The following is a 22,799-nucleotide window of genomic DNA, read 5'->3' as shown; positions in this document are numbered from 1 at the left end:
TTGATTGCTTGCATAAAAATGTCTTTTAGCACCCTGAAAACTTGAGATTTATGCATAAACTGCGGCTTATCCGTCTTGTTCAAATGTCCCCTGGATGCATCAGTGTCACAAGAGTCATTGGCAGATAGAAGCCTGTTGTACTTCTGATGGGATTCACGCTTCACCATGTAAAAAGTAATGATTCAGGTCTAAAATAGTCTCCCAGATGTTTGTGGGCGGACACCGCATCAGGGGATGAGCTCTTACATGTGAGGAGAGCTGGGATGAATCTCTCTCGTCGAGATCTAAGAATCAAGGCAGGCCTTGCCTCACTTTCTTTTGATTGCCTCTCCTTGCCTGGTCTTGCCTTGCTTTGTCTTCCCCTTTTCATCCCTTTCCTCCTTTTCGCCCTATTTCTTCTTCATGTTCTTAGATTCAACGCAGCTCTTACAAGATCTGGACAAGGGACGTAAGCCAGACTGTTCTGAAAGGGGTGAGTATTTATCCTTTTTCTTCCTTTTTTTCTCATTTCTCACCAGGTATTCTGTTTAAGAAATTCAGCTCTAAAAAAGAAAGTCAAGTTTCTTTTGCCCATATTGAAAAACCCAGTCATTCAGGCTCAAGGACTCTGTTCTTTCCTATTTTTAACCCTCCCCTTGCAACAAGCAAACCATGTTAGATTTCCAAACATTCAGGCAGATCTTGGTCCAGCTCATCTAATCCTGCAATCACGTGTATGCTGATGTTCCTAGTCTTTCTCTAGGCTTGAAGTGTGTGGGATGGTGGACAGGCCATTAGCATCCTCTAAGAGCCTGTTGTTTGGATTGCTCTGTCTAGGGAAAATGCCCCAAAGAAAAGGCTTGGAGAATCACACCGTTGGATCCGGATTCGTTCTTCTGGGATTTTCTGACCCCTCCGGCCTGCAGGGCCTATGCTTCACAATATTCCTGGTCATATACCTCATGATCCTCACAGGGAACAGCCTGATTGCACTCATCACGGTGGTGGACTCAAGCCTTCACAGCCCCATGTATTTCTTCCTGAGGAACTTGTCCATCCTGGAGATCTGCTACACATCAGTCACTCTGCCAAAAATGCTGGTGGGTTTCCTGAGGGCAGATGGCAGGATCTCCTTCCTGGGCTGTGCTGCCCAGCTGTATTGCCTGGTTTTGCTGGGCAGCATTGAATGCCTTCTTCTGGCTGCCATGGCCTATGACCGCTGCATAGCCATATGTGACCCCCTGCACTACACCCTCGTCATGAGCAGGGGTCTCTGCATCAGGCTGGTGGTGGGGTCGTGGGTGGCTGTCGTACCAGTGCAAGTAGGACAGACCTACCAGGTGTTCACTTTGCCCTTCTGTGCATCCCATGACCTCCATCACTTTTTCTGCGATGTCCCCCCTCTGCTGGAACTGGCCTGTGCAGACACGTTCTGGAACCAAGTGATGCTGTACACCATCATCCTGCTCTTCGCAATCCTTCCCTTCTCCTTAATAGTTACTTCTTACGTTCAGATTATTAGGGCAATTCTGAAAATGCCTTCAGGTCTGGGCAGACACAAAGCCTATTCCACCTGCTCATCACACCTTGGGGTGGTGACGCTCTTCTATGGCTCGGCCACAGTTGTCTACTTAAAGCAACGGTCAAGGGATTCGGTAGACACCGACAAATACCTTGCCCTGTTTTACACAGTTGTGACCCCCATGTTTAACCCTGTCATCTATAGCCTGAGGAATAAGGAAGTGAGAATTGCCTTGAGGAGACTCCTATGGACAAAGTGATGCTACCGAGGATGTAAAATAGTCCCAAGCAGTACCAAAAGTCCCGCTGGGTTATGTGGTTGCCTGAACAAAGCATCCCATATTTGCTCAGACAAAACCATGCCTCCAGCCTGGCTTTCATCCTCCTCAAGAAGGGGAGAGGTCTCCTGAGGCATTCCTGTTACGCCATGCCCCACCATGATATCTTTGTACTCTAGAGCACCTTCAGTGCCCCTCAAGAGCGTGATGCCAATAGCTACTTCAAGCTGTGTCTGACCAACGTAACGTTCAAGGGAAAGAGTCCAAGCATGGTCAGTAGTCAGCAGGGCCCAGAGGGTGACACAACCGATGAAGAGATGACTACCCTCAGGCTTGAGAAATCACTTGCTAGATGCCACGGACTATCTACAGTGTCCCCGTGTGGGATCAGCTTCAAAAAGTTAAAAGACATGAAGGTCATCTTCCCCTGCTATGATGTCTTGCAGTGAGTTGTGTAATGCTTGACTAACTTGACATAAAGAACAAAAAGAAAAAAAAAATCACCAGGGGGCCAGTCCAGCACTGGAACAGGGGCCCAGAGACCTCTGGAGTTTCTGTTTGTCGTGGTTTAACCCCAGCCAGCAACTAAGCACCACACAGTCGCTCGCTCACTACCCCCCGGTGGGATGGGAGAGAGAATCAGAAGGGTAAAAGTAGAGAAAATCATAGGTTGAGATAAAGGCAGTTTAATAGGTAAAGCAAAAACCATGTGTGCAAGCAAAGCAAAGCAAGGAATTCATTCCCTCCTTCCCATCGGCAGGCAGGTGTTCAGCCATCTCCAGGAAAGCAGGGCTCCATCACGCATAACGGTGACTTGGGAAGACAAACGCCATCGCTCCAAACATCCCCCTGTTCCTTTTCTTCATGCAGCTTTTTAAAATCATGAGCACAATTGGGAAGAGCTGAAACTGTGGGGGATAAATGTGTTTCCTGAGACAGTATTTGATACGCAGACAATCCAAAAAGGTTGTGAAGGTGAATGGGCAGAAGAAACAGGAAAACTGCCCATCCCATGGAGCTCTGCAGAAAGAGGATGCAGCTGTAGCCAGCAGGAGGTGACACCAAGGGGGATTAGCACGTAGAAAAGGCTTTTGTGGGGAAGGCTTTGCAAAGGAATACCCTGACTTCACCCAGATGAAAAATAGAGACCGGGCAGTGTATTGAAGTGATCGTGAGAAGCGTCCTGGGGTAAAAGACCTTTGATGAGAGAAGGTTGGAGACATTTGGGTCGCAGAGATTTGAGGTAGTCCTTTGACGATCTGAGTAGGTTGAGCTTTGGAAATGAGAAAAATAAAGCAGCTCTCAAGGCTGTCTAAGGAATGAGTGGTACTCTCACTATAATAACAGGTACAGCACAGTGCTGTCAGGGAGTTCCTTCTTATTCATCATTATGATTAATTGAAGCACTTTAATTTCATTCCCAACATTCATTTTTACTTGAGAAAATAGCCATAAGTGCTCAGTAGTTAGCTTCTGGCATGAAGTTCTTAGAACAGTGCTTTTTCTCTCACTGCTAGCTCTTCGTTATCACTTAAATATTACATTTAAATATTACACTTCTTAGACAGTATTGCCCTTAAATTACCCCTGCTTCCTATCTTTTCTCCCTGTTTTGTGGAGGAGAGGGTGGAAGAGGGCAGCGGCTTCTTTTTTAGCCAAAGGCAGCCAAGGGACAGATGCCAGGTTAGCGCAAAGGCACAAAGGAAGCCAACATTTTCACGTGCTGGACACTGACACAACACCGTTACCTGTATTTCTGGTCTCTGAAGTCCTAACTGGGCAGCAGAGAGCCTGGAAGCTCTGAGCTCCCTTCATCTGCCCTGCATTTCAGCATGAAAAATGAACCTAACCTGGTCAAAACTATTCTTTTGATTCTCTCCACAGCCTAAAGCACCGCATTTGCCAGGAAACTGGCCAGGACACCAAAGGAGGACTCACGCCTCTCTGCACACAAAGCTTAGGTGTCCCTGGGAATCTCAGGAGGCATGGCATACCCATTCCTGGGTTCTAGGAGCTGGTCAAATGCCTCGTCTCCATTTCCGTAATGGTGGCAGACTTTGTACAGGGGTGCTGACATTTATAGAGCAACCTGCCCAGACCTCAGAGCTGGCCCTGCTTGGAGCCAAAGGTAGAACTAGAGACCTCCTGAGTACAAGACCATTCCACCCTGAATTGTCCTATGACAATTGCAGATGACACCAACTTGGGTAGAAGTGTTGATCTCCTGGAGGGCAGGAAGGCCCTACAGAGGGACCTGGACAGGCTGGATCGATGGGCCAAGGCCAACTGTATGAGACTGAACAAGGCTCAGGGCCTGGTCCTGCACTTGGGTCACAACAACCCCATTGTCCCGATCCAATGTCGGGGCAGGTTCCAATACGATCCCAAGGACGAGATTAAGACTCTGGAATCAGTCAGATGTCATACAACCTTTTACTTTTATTTGAGGGGAGAAGAGAATGGAGGGAGGAGTGGAGGGCAAGGGAGGAGAGGAAAAGAATAGGGGAGAGAGAAAGAGAAGGAGGAGTTTATCACCACCACTTCGAGTCCGATGATCTTCCGCTGGGTCTTCGGTGGCCTCAGGCTTTATCGGGGACTGAAGCGGGGGGAGGTGTGGTCCTTGAGGGTGCAGGAACAGAAGGAATGGTCTCGTGCGCTGCTGCTGCCCCCACCGAGGGTCACGTGTGCTCCTTATATAAGGGCTCTCACGCATGCGCGGATCACAAATGCGTACGTGCGGTTTGCCACAGACGTGCTGCCCCCGCCTCTGCTCTTTTCGCGCCTTTAGTCCCTGCCTCGGCTCTTTTCGTGCCTTTAGTCCCTGCGCAGGTGCACGAGGTTGTTTTTCTCAAAACTGTGGAGAAGAGGGTTTTCTCGAAGTGCGACGCTGGATGGCGCTACAGCGGCAATGTCGAGACAAAACTGCATTTGGTACTGGTTTTCTACACCACCCCGTGACTCGACATTGCAGCTTGGTGGCATAAGGGAGAGGGAGAAAGAGAAAACAAGGGAGAAAGAAAGAAAACGCAGAGTCGAGAGAGTTGGGGATAAGGGTGGAGGAAAATTGTGGGAAGGAAAAAGGGAATAACATTGTTCCGGGTGAAGGAATGTCTTAACACAGATGAACTGAGGTATTGCTCAATGCAAGCTCGTTCTCGAACAACTTTAACAATTCTTCAACTGTGAAGGGTAAACATTGGAAATGGGGTTAACAATAACTGGTAATATGCAATTTCTTCCTTTAGAAGGAATTGGGGACAGGTTTAAATGATGAGGTTGGTTGTGGCTGATGGATGGTACAGATTTTTGTTAGACCATCAGGTGGAACGTTAGGAACAAATTGCATATTTGACACAACGTGTTGAATTAATTGAATAAAACAGGGAATTATACAGGGTAGGAACAGTAAGGTGGCAGTTGCACATAGCAAATACAATATTAGTTGTTTGACCCATGGTGCCCCTGGTAACCAGGACCACAAATCGCCGTTCCAACCGCTCCAGTTTTGACTTGGGCTATTTTGGATCAATTGGAGAACTACTTCTCCCACGTCATCATTTCTAGACAGCAGTTAGCGATATTTAATTTTCCATACACCTCTCCTTCCTCTGCCAACAATCTAAAACCATACAGTGCTGAAGGATTACCGCACGCACCCGTTGAGACCGTCGAGTTAATAGGTCTATGGCGTCAGTGGTTTTGTTGGTGATAATTTCTAGGGCTGCTTGTAGTCTGATTATTCGATTTAGATTATAGATTGGTTCTCTTGCCCCTGCAATGGGCTCGTTAGGATTCCAGGTTGCTGGCCCATAATGTTCAATTATTTGCTCGGGGAGCCATTTGTCATTTCCTCGTTTTTGTGTCCCACCTAAATTTACCTTGGTAGATCGCGTCTTACGGGCAATACTTCTGTCCCCGAGGTTACCATACACCTTTACGCCTAGTTGGGGTCCACCAGTTTCCGGCAAGAGGAAATATAGGGCCCTTATGACCCCTATATAACAAACTCCCGACCACCCCACGGGTAAGAATTTATATGCCATATTCCCACAGATTCAATAATGCCCCTTTTTGGCTTTATTTCCTTGAGCAAATGGCCCATCTTTCCCCGGTGGAAACTGAAAATAAGTTGTGTCTTTGTCACCCAGAGGGCTGAAAAAGGTGGTTGTCCCATCCCTTATTCGGCCGGTACAATACCAAGCCCCATGAGTAGTGAACATTCAATATTTACTTTTTGCAAAGAAAACTAAACAATTGCATTTTCTAAGCAAGTACATTTCATGTTACTTGGCTATTAAGTTTTCCCATATACAGGAGTATTTAGTGATGAAAATAGAGGAAGATCAAAAAAGTAAGAATGACATACATAGTAAATCATAGGTTGAAATCCTTGAAATGTCTAACATAAACAGGTATCATTGGAAAGTTATTGGGCATTTTTTCTTAAATAAGCACACACACATATATATGCTTAAACATGCACCAGACAATTGGATGTCTTTGTACTATTGCATAAAGACTGTAGTGCATTGAAACATCTAATATTTAGCCTGTTTGCCATAAATATTAAATCTTGAATTATTCATAGAGCTGCAATGAAGTACAAACATGTATGCACACATACGTACCACCAATTATAAAAACTGATATACACAGTGGAATATTCTAATGGGTTGGTGCCCCTGAGTTAAAATGATCCAAAGTAGCAGGTGCATCATGGTCACATCGCCGCCCTTAAAAAACAGAAATAGGAACAAAACTCGCTCCTGGGGTTAGAAGGAGGGAATAATCCATTTGGTATGGATTTTGTGGCTTCTCCCACAGGTATCTTTCGCTTTCCATGTATATTTGTTTAGGGGGGTATCTAACATGAGAGGCACAGCTCCCACGGTGGGAAGCTTGACCAGAACCGGCTGGCCGGGGGAGTAAGATGATGCACTGGGGGAATTAGAGTCTTGAGAGACGGGTACCATGGTTGAGGCTTGTGGACAAAATGCTAGAGTTTTCAGGCACCCGTTTGTACCCCAGCGATTACTGACATTGGCCACTGCCTCCCCCACCCGCTCAGCCCATCCCGGTTGGTGGGGTTTAGTAGGTCTCCTTTATTATTGCAGGTGAGTTGTCTGATAAACACCCACCCTCCGCCTCCCTCCTCACCCTGAGGGGGCGGAGGTTTTAGTTTCCCGCCACTCTTTTCATCCTTCTTAAACCCTTCCTCCCTGTCCAATGCTGGCACAGAAGGCGGGTTCAGTTTGGGAGGGGTCCTTGCCCGGACCACCTCCGCACCAGGAGCTTTAACTTTTTGGTGGGGAGCCCATCCATTAGGTCTCGGGGCACACCTTTTTGCAGTCCCATTTGCCACAGTCCTTGTCGGATCGAGTGTTTCTCCCGTTTTGTTAGGTCGGGGCTTCCCCCTGAAAAAGCCAGCGATTTATTTGCTGGCTTTGCTTGCCCACATGGCCCTGGTTTCTAACTTTTGGTGAGTTCTGCCTACTGGCCCATATTTCCTCCCGTGTTTATTAGTTCCTGAGCTATCTCGCCCCAGGTCCACACCTTGCTCCCCCACTGCCGCTGTTCGGGGGTTACCATTCCCTCCAGGGCAGCTGCGATTCACTCCTCGCGAGGCACATTTTGAATTCTCCCCTGTAATTGGATCCCGATAGGTTTTAACGAGTCGGGGAGTCCTCTTATTAGCGGCATCAGCCACTCAGGGTCTACCGGTAGCAACATTGGAGAGCTTAGATTTGGTTTAAGGTCCCGGTCATATATCATTTGCAGGCATGCCGCCTTCTGTACGTTTTCAAATAGTTGATCGACCGAACCAGTTATAGCTCGGGGATCCCCCCTCTCTAATGGGTTCAGCCCCCCCGCCCAATATGCGGCCCCCTGGGTCAGAGACCATGGGGCTCGGCGATCGCCCGTTGTGAGGAAGATGCCTGGGCCCCAATACCCCTCTGCTTCCTTTTCTGATAGCATGATCCCGTCCCCCCCCGACAGGGATACCCTCCACACGTATTCGGTTTCGGACTCCCTTGCTGTTGTAGCAAAATCCTTTCGGAGTTTATCAGTTTGGTGGCGGTGAAAGGGATTTCTTTGGTTACAACTTGGGGACAGTTGTCGCTATCGTCCTCGTATATGTACTCTGTCTTACCAGTGGGCACATATGGGGGGGGTATCCACAGTATCTCTTAATCGCTTTAAATCTTTCTGGGGATAGATTTGGCGTACCCCTTTCTCCTCCAGCATTACCTCTGCCTCAGCAGGGGTGTCTGCCTCCCTCAGGAGCTGAACCCTCAGCTCCTCCTTCAAAATCATATTTTGGCACTTCTCCTCATCTAGTGCCCATTTGGTCTCTAGTAATTGCTCTCGCAGCGGTGCTATCGCCGCTTGTAACGAAGCAGCCACAGCCTCCGATGGGCAGGGCGCTTGTTTCTTGTCCTCCACCGCCGCCAGACACGCTCCTAACACAGCACAAACAATGGCTTTCCCTTTCCCCTTCTTCACTCTAGCTTCTTTATGCAAGACCGCTATTCGCTCCATAACACTTTGCAGTTGGAACCAGTGGTCCCGTGCCCAATCTCGTCCCGGGGGTGAGGGGCGAGAGCGGTATGTTTCTAAAAACTCATATAATTTCTCCATCTCTTCACAAGAATCGCCTGCCTTTTGGGCGGCCATGTCCTACAAAGGGGAGTTCGTCCCGGGAGTGTCAAACCTTAGAAAAAACAAGTTTCCCCTATGCACTCCCAGGAGGCCAAAACACAAACTAATGCCAAAAAGTTCCTACAAAGGGGGGGGGTGTCATCCCGAGAGGGTCATGCTTCAGTATCCAAGTTCCCCCTATATGCTCCCAGGAGGCCGAACCGTACACTACTACTAGACAGAGAAGAGCCTACAAAGGGGATACCGTCCTGAGGGGATCACACCGTAAAATTCAAGCTTCCCCTATACTCCCTCAGGGGACCAATCCGCACACTACTACAAGACAAAGACAAGCCTACAAAGGGGATATCATCCTGAGGGGGTCACACCCTAAAATTCAAGTTTCCCCTATAGTCCCTCAGGAGCTCAAATCACAAACTACTACAGGACAGAGGAGAGCCTACAAAGGGGATATCATCCTGAGGGGGTCACACCATAAAATTCAAGATTCCCTTATACTCCCTCAGGAGCTCAAATCACAAACTAGTACACGCGTTTCAGTGCAAAGTCTCAACGCCCACTCCTTCCTTGTGCTTCGTTCATCTCCGGCTGCTTCCCTCTCAGGAGAGCAGAACCGCGGATCGGAACTCCGCACTCGCTTCGTACTGGTTTGTACGTCTCGTTCACACACAATCGCGCAGCACACAAATAAGGTTGTATGACACTCTCATCTCAAGGGATCCTGTCCGTGATGCCAATTAAATGTCCCAATCCAATGTCGGGGGAGTTTTGATATGATCCCAAGGACGAGATTAAGACGCTGGAATCGGTCAGATGTCATACAACCTTTTACTTTTATTTGAGGGGAGAAGAGAACGGAGGGAGGAGGGAGGGCAAGGGAGGAGGGGAAAAGAATAGGGGAGAGAGAAAGAGAAAGAAAGAGAAGGAGGAGTTTATCGCCACCACTTCGAGTCCGATCATCTTCCGCTGGGTCTTCGGTGGCCTCAGGCTTCGTCGGGGACTGAAGTGGGGGGAGGTGTGGTCCTTGAGGGTGCAGGAACGGAAGGAATGGTCTCGTGCGCTGCCGACGCCCCCACCGAGGGTCACGTGTGCTCCTTATATAGGGGCTCTCATGCATGCGCGGATCACAAATGTGTACGTGCGGTTTGCCACGGACGTGCTGCCCCCGCTTCTCCTCTTTTCGCACCTTTAGTCCTTGCCTTGGCTCTTTTTGCGCCTTTAGTCCCTGTGCAGGCGCACGAGGTTGTTTTTCTCAAAACTGTGGAGAAGAGGGTTTTCTCGAAGCACGACGCTGGATGGCGCTACAGCGGCAATGTCGAGACAAAACCACATTTGGTACCGGTTGTCTACAGAAACGTGTCACAGGACATATGGGAGACCTTCTGCAGCATGAGCTGGTAGGCAGGCTGGGTATCTCGGGGTAGTGGAAGACATCACCTGCCTTCAAGGCTGCTGGGTAGGCTATGAAGAGGCCTGTCCAGCATAGCAGCACACTGTGTCCCCTTGGATGCTGGCTGTGAGGTCATTTCTGACCAGGCAGCTGTGGGGAGAGAGATACTCTGAGGTCTTCAAAGCCATCACAATGCTCCCCCCAACAAGGTGAAAGATGTGGGGAGGTCAGGGGCAGCTGGGACAAGATTTGGTGGAGGGAAGAGAGGTTTGGCCAACAGAGACAAAAGATTTTAAAGAGGAAAGATGTGTTTGGGTAATTTTGATGCCACCGTGATACTAAGAAAACATTCATGTTCGGCATCTACCCTATTTCTAACCAGTAAGCTTAAGCCCTAACCCTACCCCTAAATGGCACCCTTCGCCCTGACAGGAATCCACTACACTAATCCCTAACCTCAAACCTTACCCCTAAACCAAAGCCCCAAACCATAAGTGCTTACTCTCATCCTATTACTCACCCTAATTCCTAGCCTTTATCCGGAACAGCCCTCAGTGGGGCCAATCAATGCTTCAAGGTTTTGCTTCTGCCTTTGACTTCTTGAGAGGTTTGTTCAGTCTCCTCTCAGGATCTGAGGTTCACGGGCACAGGGCCAACTACAGCATGGGGCTCATTAAAATACAGAAAGGCCTAACGAGGTATTTCTCTTCCTGTGATTTTCTTCAACTCTTCCAAACTTGTTCAGCTAATTGTAGAGTCATTTCATAGTGTAGTTAAGGAGGAAGATTTCCAAGTGCACCTAATAAAAATCCTTTTCTTAAAGGTTATATTTTATTCATTTCAGTTGAGAGCAGAGATGATAGCAGCATTCTCCAATTGGTATTGATGCCGAGGGTGTCCTCAGGCAGTCTGGACAGCTAGGAAAAGCAGTCCCTTGAGGTCTGGCACTGTAGTGACAACCTTGCCCCTTGCTTCCTCCCTTCCTCAACCTCACCATTTCTCTCATTGGCCACCTGGGATTTACATCAGTTTCCTGACATCAGACTTCCCTGACCTCTGGGAGATGAATGTTACAGCTCCATTGCACCATCTCCCACCTCATCTCCTTAGACAACTGGCTGCACACAGGCACAGAAGGATTTTTCCTGTTGGCAAGCAAAGAAAATGAAGCATGATAAAGTTTCATAAACAATAAAATACGCTCCTCGAGCATATGCTACTTACAAGCTACCTGTAATGAGGTTGCCTTTCTACAAGGGATAATCTTATGAGAAATGTTTTAGATACATAGCTACAGAAAGGTAGAGATAAACATAATTAAAGAATTGGCTAAACAGACACTTGTCCTACTGAAGGACAGGCAAGCTTTTAGTCCCTGAAGCTCAAAGCAGCAGCATGGGTGAGAAGTATCTGAATGAACAAAGAGTAAGGGCAGGAGAAAACTGGAGGATAATGGAAAGGCCCTTTGTCTACACAGTCTACTGGTAAGATGACTTTAGAAATGGTTATTGTATCAGGACAGGTGAAAATACATGAACGATTAGAGAAATTAAATACAGCAATATAACAGGCAGAATAGTGGTAATGAAGTTACAGGGGAAGATGGATATTTCTGTGGAATATCCCTTTTGAAAGGTCATGCGATTGGTAGAGGTCTCTTGTGAGTGAGGACAAAGCAATGTTGCGCCCATCACTGAAAGAAGGCTAAGGAGCAACCCAGGGAACCACAGGCTGTACAAGCTCACTTTGGTGAGGAGTAAGCCATCAATATCTCTTGGGTGGTATTTCTGGGATCTTTAAAGAGAAGAATGTGTCCAAAAGCAGTCAGCATGGGCTTTCAAAGGGTAAAGCATGCCTCACCAAGCTGACTGCCTTCATGATGAAGTAACTGCATTTGTGCATGAGGGGACAATAGTGGATGTTGGTCACCTCAACTTCAGCAAGATTTGTGACGTGTTCTCCCTCACTATTCTTGTAGCCAAGTTAGGACATTACATTCTGGAAGGGTAGACAAACAGATGGGTGAAACACCAGTTGGATGATCAGGCTGAGAGAGCAGTGGTGAAGGGGTCATACCCTACCTAAAGGCCAGTGGGACATACTGGGGCAGCACAGGGAACGTTCCTGGGCCCTGTGCAATCGAAAGGCTGTATCCATGACCCAGAAGAGGCAACTCTCACCATGTTTAGCAAGAACAAATGCTGGATTCTGCACCTAGGATGAAATAATGCCGGGCACAAGGAAAGACCGGGAGAGGAGTGGCTGGAGAGCAGCCCTGCAGAGAGGGATCTGGGGGTGCTGGCTGGCAGGGGGATCAACAGGAGTCAGCAGTGTGCCCTGGCAGCCAAGAGTGCAAACCGCACCCTGGGGTGCAGTATAATGAGGGGCTCAAAAGAGGGGATGTTGTGGTTTAACCCCAGTCAGCAACTAAGCACCACACAGCCACTCGCTCACCCTCCCCCCACAGTGGGATGGGGGAGACAATCAGAAAAAAAAAGTAAAACCTCTGGGTTGAGGTAAAGACAGTTTAAAGATGACTGCAGAGGAAGGAGAAATAATAAATAAATAATAATAATAATAATAATAATAATAATAATAATAATAATAATAATAATAATAGAATATACCAAACAAGTGATGCACAATCACCACCTGCTGACCGATGCCCAGAGTGTCCCCAAGCAGCAGTCACTGTCCCCCAGCCGACTTCCTCCATCTTATATACTGGGCATGACTTCATATGGTATGGAATAGCCCTTTGGCCAGTCTGGGTCAGCTGTCCTGGATGTGCTCCCTCCCAGCTTCTTGTGCACCTGGCAGAGCATGGGAAGCTGAAAAGTCCTTGACTAGTATAACCACCACTCAGCAACAACTAAAACATCAGTCTGTTATCAACATTATTGTCATCCTAATTCCAAACCACAGCACTCTACCAAGTACTAGGAAGAAAATTAATTCTATCCCAGCTGTAAACCAGGACAGGGGATTATCCCGCTGTATTTAGCACTGGTGCAGACTCACTTGGAGTACTGTCTGCAGTTCTGGGCCCCACAATTGAAGAAGGGTGTAAGGTACTTGAATGTGTCCAGAGGAGGGCAACAAAGCTGGTGAAAGGGCTGGAAGAAATGTCGTCTGAGGAGCAGCTGAGGAAACTGGGCTTGTCGAGTTTGGACAAAAGGAGGCAGAGGGATGACCTCATTGCCCTCTACAGCTTCCTGAGGAGGGGAAGTGGAGAGGGAGGTGTTGAACTCTTCTCTCTTGGATCCAGCGACAGGAAGCGGGGAAATGGTTCAAAGCTGCACCAGGGGAGGTTTAGACTGGACATTAGGAAGCATTTCTTTATCAAGAGGGTGGTGAAACACTGGAACTGGCTTCCTAGAGAGGTGGTCGATGCCCCATGCGTGTCAGTGTTTAAGAGGCATTTGGACAATGCCCTTTATAACATGATTTATCTTTTGGTCAGACCTGAAGTGGCCAGGTATTTGGACAAGATGATCATTGTAGGTCCCTTCCAACTGAACTATTCTGTTCTATTCTGTTCGATTCTATTCTATTCTGTTCTCCTCTGTTCTGTTCTGTTCTATATATATACCTTTTACAGGGTGGATCCCTCCAGCAGCTGGGCTCAGACGCTCAGTCTCCTCAGTAGCTGCCCTGGATACCAGCCTCCCCAGTTGCATACTCCTGGACATATGAGCCCCTGAGGCTGCAACCCCATTCCAGATGCTGCTACAGACCACCCCAGTCACACACACACACACACACACACAAACTCTTAAGTCCAGCCACTCCGGTCTCTCAGTTGCTGGCACTAATGACATATGGGCTGTCTGACCCCCTGGTCCTTCTCCAGTTGCTGCACTCATCCCCCGTGCTCACATGGTGACGCAGAAGAGAGACAGACTGCACTGGTCAGGGTCCTCCCCTAAACTTCCCGTAACAAGTGCTGTGCAATCCAAAAATGCTCCTCCCCTGCATCCCATAATGTGTCCTACGCCCCTAGGCAACAATTCCCTTAGTCCAAATGGTGATCCAGAGAGCTGCTCGCAGTGACTCCTCTTGGTGGGTTTCACACCTGGACAATGGGGCTGACAGCTCTCCCAGGGCAACCCTGGAATGAGCTGGGACAAGATGTTCCTTCCTCAGGAGCCTGTCATCTGGGTTCCCAACTGCCACGGTGCCTCTGTGCTCTTCTCGCTTTGTGGAGATGGGCTCTTGATGAGCTGCTGGCTCTCCTGTGATGGCTCTGGGAGCAGCTGGGGCAGGGTGTTAACTGAGTTACTCCTCCTGCCATCGATAGTGCCGTCTTTGTGTGTGCAGATGAGCTTCTTCTCACTTAACCTAACGCAACCCAACAAGAACATGCATCTCCTGAGGCATCTGTATTTGCAGGTTACATACCTATGCACTGGTATTATTTAGCATATTTAACATAGCAGCTCATTGGAATTGCTGTCCAGAAACGCATCAGGATTAGGGGAAAAGCTGTGTTGTTGCACGGGCAATGGCTTCGTTCAGGGCCAGTAGCACAGTCTTGTTTCTAAGACTGTAGATGAATGGATTTAAGAGTGGGTACAGGACAGTGTTCAGCAAAGCCACAGTTCTGTTTGTCTCCAAGGAAACATCTCTGGAAGGATGCACATAGAGAGCAATGCAGCTCCCATATGCAATGGCCAAGGTGGTGAGGTGGGAAGAACATGTAGTAAAAGCTTTTTTCCTCCCAGCAGCTGCTGGCAGGTGCAGAATACAGAAAAGGATGCCCATGTAAAATGCCAGAATTAAACATAAGGAACCCAGTATGATAAACGATAATAAAATAGAGTCTGTTTTCCAAAGCAGGCTGGGGTCAGAGCAGGACAATTTGATTAAGGGGGAGTGGATCTTGTTTGAGCCACAGAAAGTCAGCTTGTAGAGGAGGACCAGACAGTAACTGAAGGCTGTGATGCCTATGACCCAAGCAGCAACAACCAGGTGGATGCAGAGCTGAGGCTTCATGATGGCAGCATAACGCAAAGGATGGCAGATGGCAACGTAGTGGTCAAAGGACATGACAGCAAGTAAAACCAACTCTGTACAGCCCAGGGCAAAATAGAAACAGGACTGGGCAAAGCAGCTGCTTAGTGAGATTGTCCTCCTACCAGAACTCAGGATCACAAACAATTTGATGCTTGTGGAGGATGTGAACCAGATTTCCAGGAAGGCCAGATTGCTGATGAAAAAGTACATGGGGGTTTGCAGGCGGTGATCTACACCCAGGAGGAAAATGATGGTTGCCTTCCCCATCACTGTTGTCAGGTATATGAGCAGAAGGAGCAGAGAGAGAAATAGCTGTAGTCTTTGATCAAGCCCTGAGAAATCCTCTAGGATGAACTCAGTAACTGCAGTTTCATTTTCTGCTCCCATGCTGAATTTCAGTTCATCCTGCTGTGACAGAAACATGACCAAAACCGAGTGTGATTATTTCACACTCTGGATGACAGGAATCCTGCCTTCTCTGCTTCTTTCCTTTCTTGCAGTCTCCCTCCTAGAGAGCACAGAGAGAGAGAGAGTCCTTCAAGCCTTTCTCACCCCCTGATTTTTCTGGTTTACATTTCAGTTTGAGTCCTCAGAGAATTTGTTGTCGTCTTTCTACCTTTGTCTAACACTTGCAAAGGATTCTTTCTCCAGAACAGAAGATTTTAAAGAGGCTGCAAGCTATTTCACCCCATTCCTGGCAAATTCCACATTCGCTCAGACCTATTGCAAACATCTGTCACACCTATGTGCCAAACTCATCTCTTCTATTGCACAAATGCTAAACCATCAAATGAAATGAAATCAAACCAAATCAAATGTGTATGTTGAAAGCTATTCTTTCTACTTTTCAGAGGTACTTGCCTTTTTGCACTAGGAATCCCTGAGAGTCTCTTCTTTTCAAAATAAGTAATATCCAGCATCTCTTTTGTAATCCCCTGCTTCCTTCCACAGCTCCTTGCTCTCTGTTTCTTCAGGACAGGTAGAGGGGGTGGAATAGGGACCAAGTATAACTCATCTTCTTTCATACTCTAAATAATGACTGAAATGGATGATGACTCCACACAGTCTGTCACACAATCTCATCTGACCTCCGTCTGCACTGAAGCACGGTTGTTTCCAAAGAGTTGCTCATTGCTATTGCCACCAAATGTCCTGACCTAAACACAGAGCAAGAGAAGAGTGTCTGGAAGAGATTTGTAACCTTTCTTTTGCATGCCAGTTATAGGTTGGGAGGAACCAGCCTCTAGCGTTTTCTCTTGTTTCCATTGACTCTAGAGGGAGCCTGGGGAAAACCAGTTCTCACAGGCACCTGCAGCCAAGTAGATGAAACTCACTATTCAAGTCTCAAATCACTGATTTATTAAGGTTTTTTGTTTGGTTGGTTGGTTTTTTTTAATATCAAAATAGACATCTAAGAGAAGGAAGCACAAGAAAAATATATGCAATGAAGACTGATGTTTTTCCCTTCATCTTTATATTTGTTTTTAGACAAGGAAAGGAACAGAGAAGATGACTCCAAAAGTAGGATGATTCCAAGTGCAAGGGGAGGAGAGGGAGGGGAGGAGATGGTGGGTTTGAAGCAGTGAAAGAGATCTTCTCCACAGGCTGTGTTGTCCTCTTAGGCTCTGTCCCAGGGCAGAATGGGTAGCACTTCCACAAGGAGTAAAATGGGAAGATCAGTACAGGGCAGTGCTCCATGTTTGCACTGACATTTTAGCTTGGGACTCAGGCTAGTCTTAGATCCCAAATGTCCGGCTTGTTCTTGGCCTCTAGTCTGGCATAGGGGAAGCTCTGCACTGGGTTCCTTTGGGAAATTTTCTGAGATTAAACCACTGGCTGTACTTGAGCAAAAGCTCAAGCTCAGTCACCTACAGCAGTATGAGTGCAGTGAATCAGTGAATCCGAGGGGACAGTCCCAGCATCCATTTTCTGGGTCAGTTCAAACACTCAAAGGGGTTCTGTCTTTGTCCTGGTTTCAGCTGGGATAGAGTTAATTTTCGTCTTGGTAGCTGGTATGGGGCTGTGTTTTGGGTTTAGGATGAGAACATTGTGGATGATACACAGATGCTTTGGCTCTTGCTAAGTAGTGCTAAGCTGTTGCTAAAGAGGTGCTAAGTGGCGCTCACACTGGTCAAGGATTTTTCAGCTTCCCCTGCTCTGCCAGGGGCACAAGAAGCTGGGAGGGGGCACAGCCAGGGGGGCTGACCCAAACTGGCCCAAGGGCTATTCCATACCATATGATGTCATGCTCAGTATATAAGCTGGGGGAGGAAGAAGGAAGGGGGGGGACATTGGGTGTGATGGCGTTTGTCTTCGCAAGTAACCGTTACACGTGATGGAGCCCTGCTTTCCTGGAGATGGCTGAACACCTGCCTGCCCATGGGAAGTAGTGAATGAATTCCTTGTTTGGCTTTGTTTGCGTGCACGGTTTTTGCTTTGCCTATTTAACTGTTCTAATTTATTTTACTTCAATTATTAAACTGTTCTTATCTCAACCCACGAGTTTTCTCCCTTTTTCCCTTCTGATTCTCTCCCCCATCCCACTGGTGGGGAGTGAGCGAGCGGCTGCATGGTGCTTAGTTGCTGGCTGGGGTTAAACCACGACAGTCTTCTTACTCTCTTGGGTGACACCTCAATTCTCTAAAATTGTTCTTCTCTGAATGTACTCTCTTAGGGGAACCTGCAAATTTTCAGACAGCTTACAACAAAGCAGCCTCTCTTCAGGCCCCGCATCGTCAAGCATGCAGCCAGCATATGCCAGAGAGACTGAAGAAATATAGAGTATGCAGGTGAAGGATATCCAGGTGAAGAAGGCCTTAGTGCAGCTTTGCACAGAGGTTATCCTCAGGACATTGCATATAATGTAGGCATAAACCGCAGCAGTCAGTGTGAAGGAGCTCAGCAACACAGCGGAGAAGAGCGCAACGCTCATGTTTCATAGTAGCTGGTGCCCATGCGGGGGGCTCTCAGCAAAGGGATGATGCCGCAGAAGAAGCAGTCTCTACAGTGGGCACAGAGGATCTAATGGCATACAGGATGGTGGGGCTGAGCATGGAGAGAGATGCCGTTCCCCAGCAGCTAAAGATGAGCATGGAGCACAGCCAGGAGTTGGTAAGGACAGAGTCGTGTGAGGGGCTGCAAATGGCCCTGCAGCAATCGAAACACATCTCAACACATAGGTTAAACTCAGCTGTGCTGACGGAGAAGAAGGGACTTGTAAGCAGCCACAGAGATATCTTAATCTCCAGCATGAGACTGACAAACATGTTAGGGGGAATGACCAGAGTGAACCAAATATCCAAGAAGGACAAGGTTCTGTGGAAGGGATGCCTGCAGGTGTGGCACTAGTGGTGGAGCCAAAGGATGGCAATGGTGACTGCATTCCCCATGACAGCAAGCAGAGAAATCACCAGCAGCAGTGTGAAAAGGAGGGCGTTCAACTCATAAAGGACTGAATAGGCCTTCAGGAAAAATATTCTTGCTCTGGTATGGTTGTGAGGATCCATGTTGGTACCCGGTCAGTTGAAGGTGTGGCAAGGGTAATCAATATCGTGCTTGGTGAAATTCCTCTTGTTACCTTTGTCAACCTTCCTTTCCCTTTTCTTAGGTTTCCTTGTCCTTCTTTCGTGGACCTCAGATCAGATGCTTAATTCCTCCAATGTGGAAATCTGCTCTACCTCCACTACCCTGCCCAGGCTGCTGGCCAGCTTCCTAACCAGGGACAGAACTGTTTCTGCTCAAGGCTGCGTGACACAATTCTTTTTCTTTGCCTGTTGTGCAGGTACCGAGAGTCATCTGCTGGCCACCATGTCCTAGGATCGGTACTTGGCCATATGTCACCCCCTGCTCTATGCCAGCCTCATGAAGCAGAAGCTCTGTCTCCAGCTGGCGGCTGGGTCTTGGCTAGCTGGATTACTAATGTCTACCATAGTCACTGGGCTACTTTCCAACTTACACTTCTGTGGTCCCAATGCAATTGATCACTTCTTCTGAGATTTTGCCCCATTGCTGGAGCTCGCCTGCAGTGACATCATGGTGCTTAGACTGGTTACTTTCATCATCTGCTTTCTGGATGTGGTCTTCCCATTTATGTTCACCTTGGTATCCTATATCTGCATCATAGCTGCGATCCTGAGGATCCCAGCCACCACGGGGAGGCAGAAGGCCTTCTCCACCTGCTCCTCTCACCTCAGCGTGGTCACTGTTTTCTATGGTACCCTCATCGTTGTCTATATGATACCCAGAATAGCCTCACTGAGGCAGCTCAGTACAGTGCTGTCCTTTTTCTACACCACGCCCATGGCCAATCCACTCGTCTACAGCCTGCAGAACAGGCAAGTCAAGGGGGCTCTTGGAAATGCCCTCAGAAAAACTGTGGCCTGCATCGAGAGCTCCTACTAGTTGTGACCCACCAGGAATAAACAGGTTGTGGTTGTGTCAAGTGTGGACAACTCAGAAGTGCATATTTTGTGTACCAGGTATATCTTTAGAAGTGCAGAATCTTGGGACTGTTTGGGGAATGAGAAGTGGGAAAAGAGAATTTGTGTCTTAAGGAAATACAGGTCTGGTCCTGAAGAGTGTAAAAAACTTCCCTGGCTTTCTTCTTGCTTTAAAGTAACCACAATTGTGATCCTGCAAGTGGGAGCTGTTGAAATGCCACACCTGCCCAGGAGTGGCAGAAAACTTACTCTAAACATGTTGTTTTCTCTTCCGTTACCCAGCCAAGCTGAGGGGTGGGGGTCCTGCGTGTCTGGGATTCCTCAGGACATCTTCATATTGACGGTGAGAAGGGGAAGGTGAATCAAGCCCTTCCACTGGACATGTCTAAATCTGAGTAGATGAATCCCATCCCTCCTGTTCTCTGGGCTCTCTAGCAGAGGAGAACTGTGAAAGCTAGTGTCGTGGTTTAACCCCAGCCAGCAACTAAGCACCACGCAGCCGCTCGCTCACTCCCCACCAGTGGGACGGGGGAGAGAATCAGAAGGGTAAAACGGAGAAAACTCGTGGGTTGAGATAAGAACAGTTTAATAATTGAAGTACAATAAAACAGAACAGTTAAATAAGCAAAGCAAAAACCGTGCACGCAAACAAAGCAAAACAAAGAATTCATTCACTACTTCCCATCGGCAGGCAGGTGTTCAGCCATCCCCAGGAAAGCAGGGCTCCATCACGCGTAACGGTTACTTGCGAAGACAAACGCCATCATACCCAATGTCCCCCCCTTCCTTCTTCCTCCCCCAGCTTATATACTGAGCATGACATCATATGGTATGGAATAGCCCTTGGGCCAGTCTGGGTCAGCACACCCCCCCCCCGACTGTGCCCCCTCCCAGCTTCTTGTGCCCCTGGCAGAGCAGGGGAAGCTGAAAAGTCTTTGACCAGTGTGAGCACCACTTAGCACCTCTTTAGCAACAGCTTAGCACTACTTAGCAAGAGCCAAAGCATCAGTGCATCATCCACATTGTTCTCATCCTAAACCCAAAACACAGGCCCATACTGGCTACCATGATGAAAATTAACTCTATCCCAGCTGAAACCAGGACATCTAGTCTGATAGGGCCAACTCCGCTGGAAAAAAAAAAAAAAAAAAAAGTAGATCCTTCTTCAGAAGAAAGGTACACACAAGCTGGGTCTCAGCTTCCCAAACTTTTAACACAGAAATCATTACTTCCCACTTCTTTCCTTCTCCTAATCTGACCCCCCTCCAGCCCCCCTCTCCCAATGTAATTACTTACTTGTTTCCCACTGGCTGACTTAGATATTGCAAATGGAGTCCTTCTGTTTTCTTCTTTCTTGCAAAAGAGAGCGAGGGCATGCTCATGGGGCATGACTGAGAACACCCACCCCCAGCAGCGGGCTTTCCCCATTACCTAGGCTGAGGCATGTTCACAAGATGGAAATGTCTCCATCATCCCTGATTTGTGCAAGGGCCTTCAGCCCTGACATACTCCCACAACACACTTATTCCTTCTCCACCCACAGACGTAAATCCCTTCCCACTTCCAGGCTCAAATCATGGTTGCAAGAATTTGATGCACTTCAGAAGAGGCCTTGAGCTTCTTGGATCTTCTTGGTGCTTATGGCAATGTTCCTGGCTCCCTCCAGATTTGACGGGCTTCCTGTCTATAACAAGGGCTTTCTGACAAGCTTTTACGAAATGTTTGTTTTTCTGTCATTCCTGTATGTGGAAAGAGTAGACACAATAAAGAAAGAAAAATCCACCAAAACAGATGCTGAGTGAAGTGCCAGTAAGAACGAGGTGAGGCACCCCCATGGCTGTGGCATCCTGGCAAGAAGTCTGTCCTGAGAAGGGGATCCAGCCTCTGCCACTCTGGAGTGGGCAATCAGCAGTGCCCGTGCCACCTGGCAGAGACTGTCTGTCCAAGCACTGTTACTGTCTTGTCAGCTTTGAGTGCGAGCTTGAAACTGCTTGGCTGCAGGGGTAGTGCCTGCGGGATTATCACGGCTCCAAAAGAGCAGTCCTTCCAGGTCTTTCTTGAGCAAGAACGGGAGAGTCATTGCTGAGGATGGACTTTGGGGCCGTGTGTGCAAAGCAGAATAGATGAGCAGCCCATCCCCTTAACTCCACTCAAGCACTCCAGAAGGTCACAGTGACTGTGCTCTGGTTTTGATTCCCCTAAACCCTCTCTGCTAGGCAGGGGCTCAGCAGGGAAAAATCTATGGCACTGGGCAACACAATTGCCCCAGCTGTACCACCCTGAGGACACCACCCCTGCGTGTGATCAAACCATCAACCTTTCGGTTAACAACTGAACACACTCACCCACCCTGCCACAGGGACCCCAGCCAGGGCTGTCCCCGGGCACGGCTTTGCTGTCAGGACAGTCCTCAGTGCTGAAGGAATGGGAACGTCCCTGAGCCCAACCCCCAGCCCCAGCCCCATGGAGATGGAAGCCTGCTGTTCACCTCGCCTGCAGGGCTGCTGGGGAACAGAGGGGTGCAGGGGGAGGGCCGGTGCCTGGAGGAGGGGGTATAAGATTTCTGCCTCCATGTGCCCTCCATGGCATGCCCTGGGATGCCATCGGAGCCTGGGGGCACATCAGTCCAGGGAGGGCATTTCCCTCACCCTGTTGCACTGCTGCTGCTGCAGAGTTGGGGACAGATGTGGCACAGTCGGCTGTTGCCCTGGGTGGCAGAGGAGGCTCGGGGAAGGGATTTTCTCCTCTCCGTTGACCCATCCCAGAGTGGGCCAGAGTGTGGGAGCAGCACCTGCAGCCAGAGCCTCCTTCTGCCCCATTGCCCTGCAGAGACCTTGAAGGGGCAGCGCTCTGCAGTGCAGCCCTGTGCCAGGGTCAGGCCTCAACTCCCCCTGTGTCAGAATGATTCAAGTGCCATTTAGTGCAGAGGGTTCGTGGGCACCCAGGGGAATACAGAACTTGTCATAGGCACATCACAGGAGGAGAGTGCCTCTCCTACCATTAAGGGGATGTAGCTCAGTGGCAGAGCACCTGCTTTGCAGGTGGGAGGTCCTGGGTTCAATCCCCAGCATCTCCAGGGCTACTTTTGCTCTGACTCCCCAGCCTCAGGCAGGCGCGGGCTGGAGCTCGGGCACTGGCCCTCTCCAGGCCCTGTGGGCCTGCCCTGCCCACCCAGGGCTTGCCTGTGAGGTGAGGAGGGCTGTGTGTGCTGCCTCTGCTGAGCCCCCTCTTGGAGGAGAAGCAGGCAGCTGTGCTGGACGTGGGCTCAGGTCACTGCCCTGCACCACAGACCCACCCACCACCCAGGGACAATGCTCGGCAGCAGAGTGTAGGGAGACCTCAGGGAGGGGAGAGGTGTCAGCAGCACACTAGGAATCATTTCTGGCTGCACTGAGAGATGTGGTGTGGGGATGCTGGTTCAGCCCAGGCGCCCTTTGGGACCAGGGCCACACTGCCTTGGTGGCTTTCCAGGGATGAGGGTATGTGATTGTCCTCTCTCCAGGTGGAAATCCCATA

The 22,799-nt window shown here is 48.7% G+C and overlaps 2 protein-coding genes, 1 non-coding gene and 1 pseudogene across 3 annotated transcripts; 3 read left to right on the top strand and 1 right to left on the bottom strand.

Moving 5' to 3' along the window:
• Positions 1-821: 821 nt before the first annotated feature.
• LOC148050688 (olfactory receptor 10AG1-like) lies at positions 822-1,760 on the top strand. Its single transcript, XM_087741101.1, has one exon. It carries the CDS (start codon positions 822-824, stop codon positions 1,758-1,760), a length of 939 nt encoding a protein of 312 aa, XP_087597227.1.
• Positions 1,761-14,301: 12,541 nt separating this feature from the next.
• Positions 14,302-15,267, bottom strand: LOC148050687 (olfactory receptor 5F1-like). Its single transcript, XM_087741103.1, has one exon. It carries the CDS (start codon positions 15,265-15,267, stop codon positions 14,302-14,304), a length of 966 nt encoding a protein of 321 aa, XP_087597229.1.
• Positions 15,268-17,880: 2,613 nt separating this feature from the next.
• Positions 17,881-19,245, top strand: LOC148050686 (olfactory receptor 6B3-like; annotated as a pseudogene).
• Positions 19,246-22,287: 3,042 nt separating this feature from the next.
• TRNAA-UGC (transfer RNA alanine (anticodon UGC)) lies at positions 22,288-22,359 on the top strand. The gene has a single exon. It is a non-coding gene; the product is annotated as a tRNA-Ala (tRNA).
• The last annotated feature ends 440 nt before the right edge of the window (positions 22,360-22,799 follow it).

Source organism: Nipponia nippon, unplaced genomic scaffold (assembly GCF_047370975.1).
Source record: "Nipponia nippon isolate SJK-2023a ecotype South Korea unplaced genomic scaffold, ASM4737097v1 scaffold_74, whole genome shotgun sequence".
NCBI lineage: Eukaryota > Metazoa > Chordata > Aves > Pelecaniformes > Threskiornithidae > Nipponia > Nipponia nippon.
Note: the sequence above shows the minus strand (reverse complement) of the source record. Positions and strands in the feature narration are given on the sequence as shown.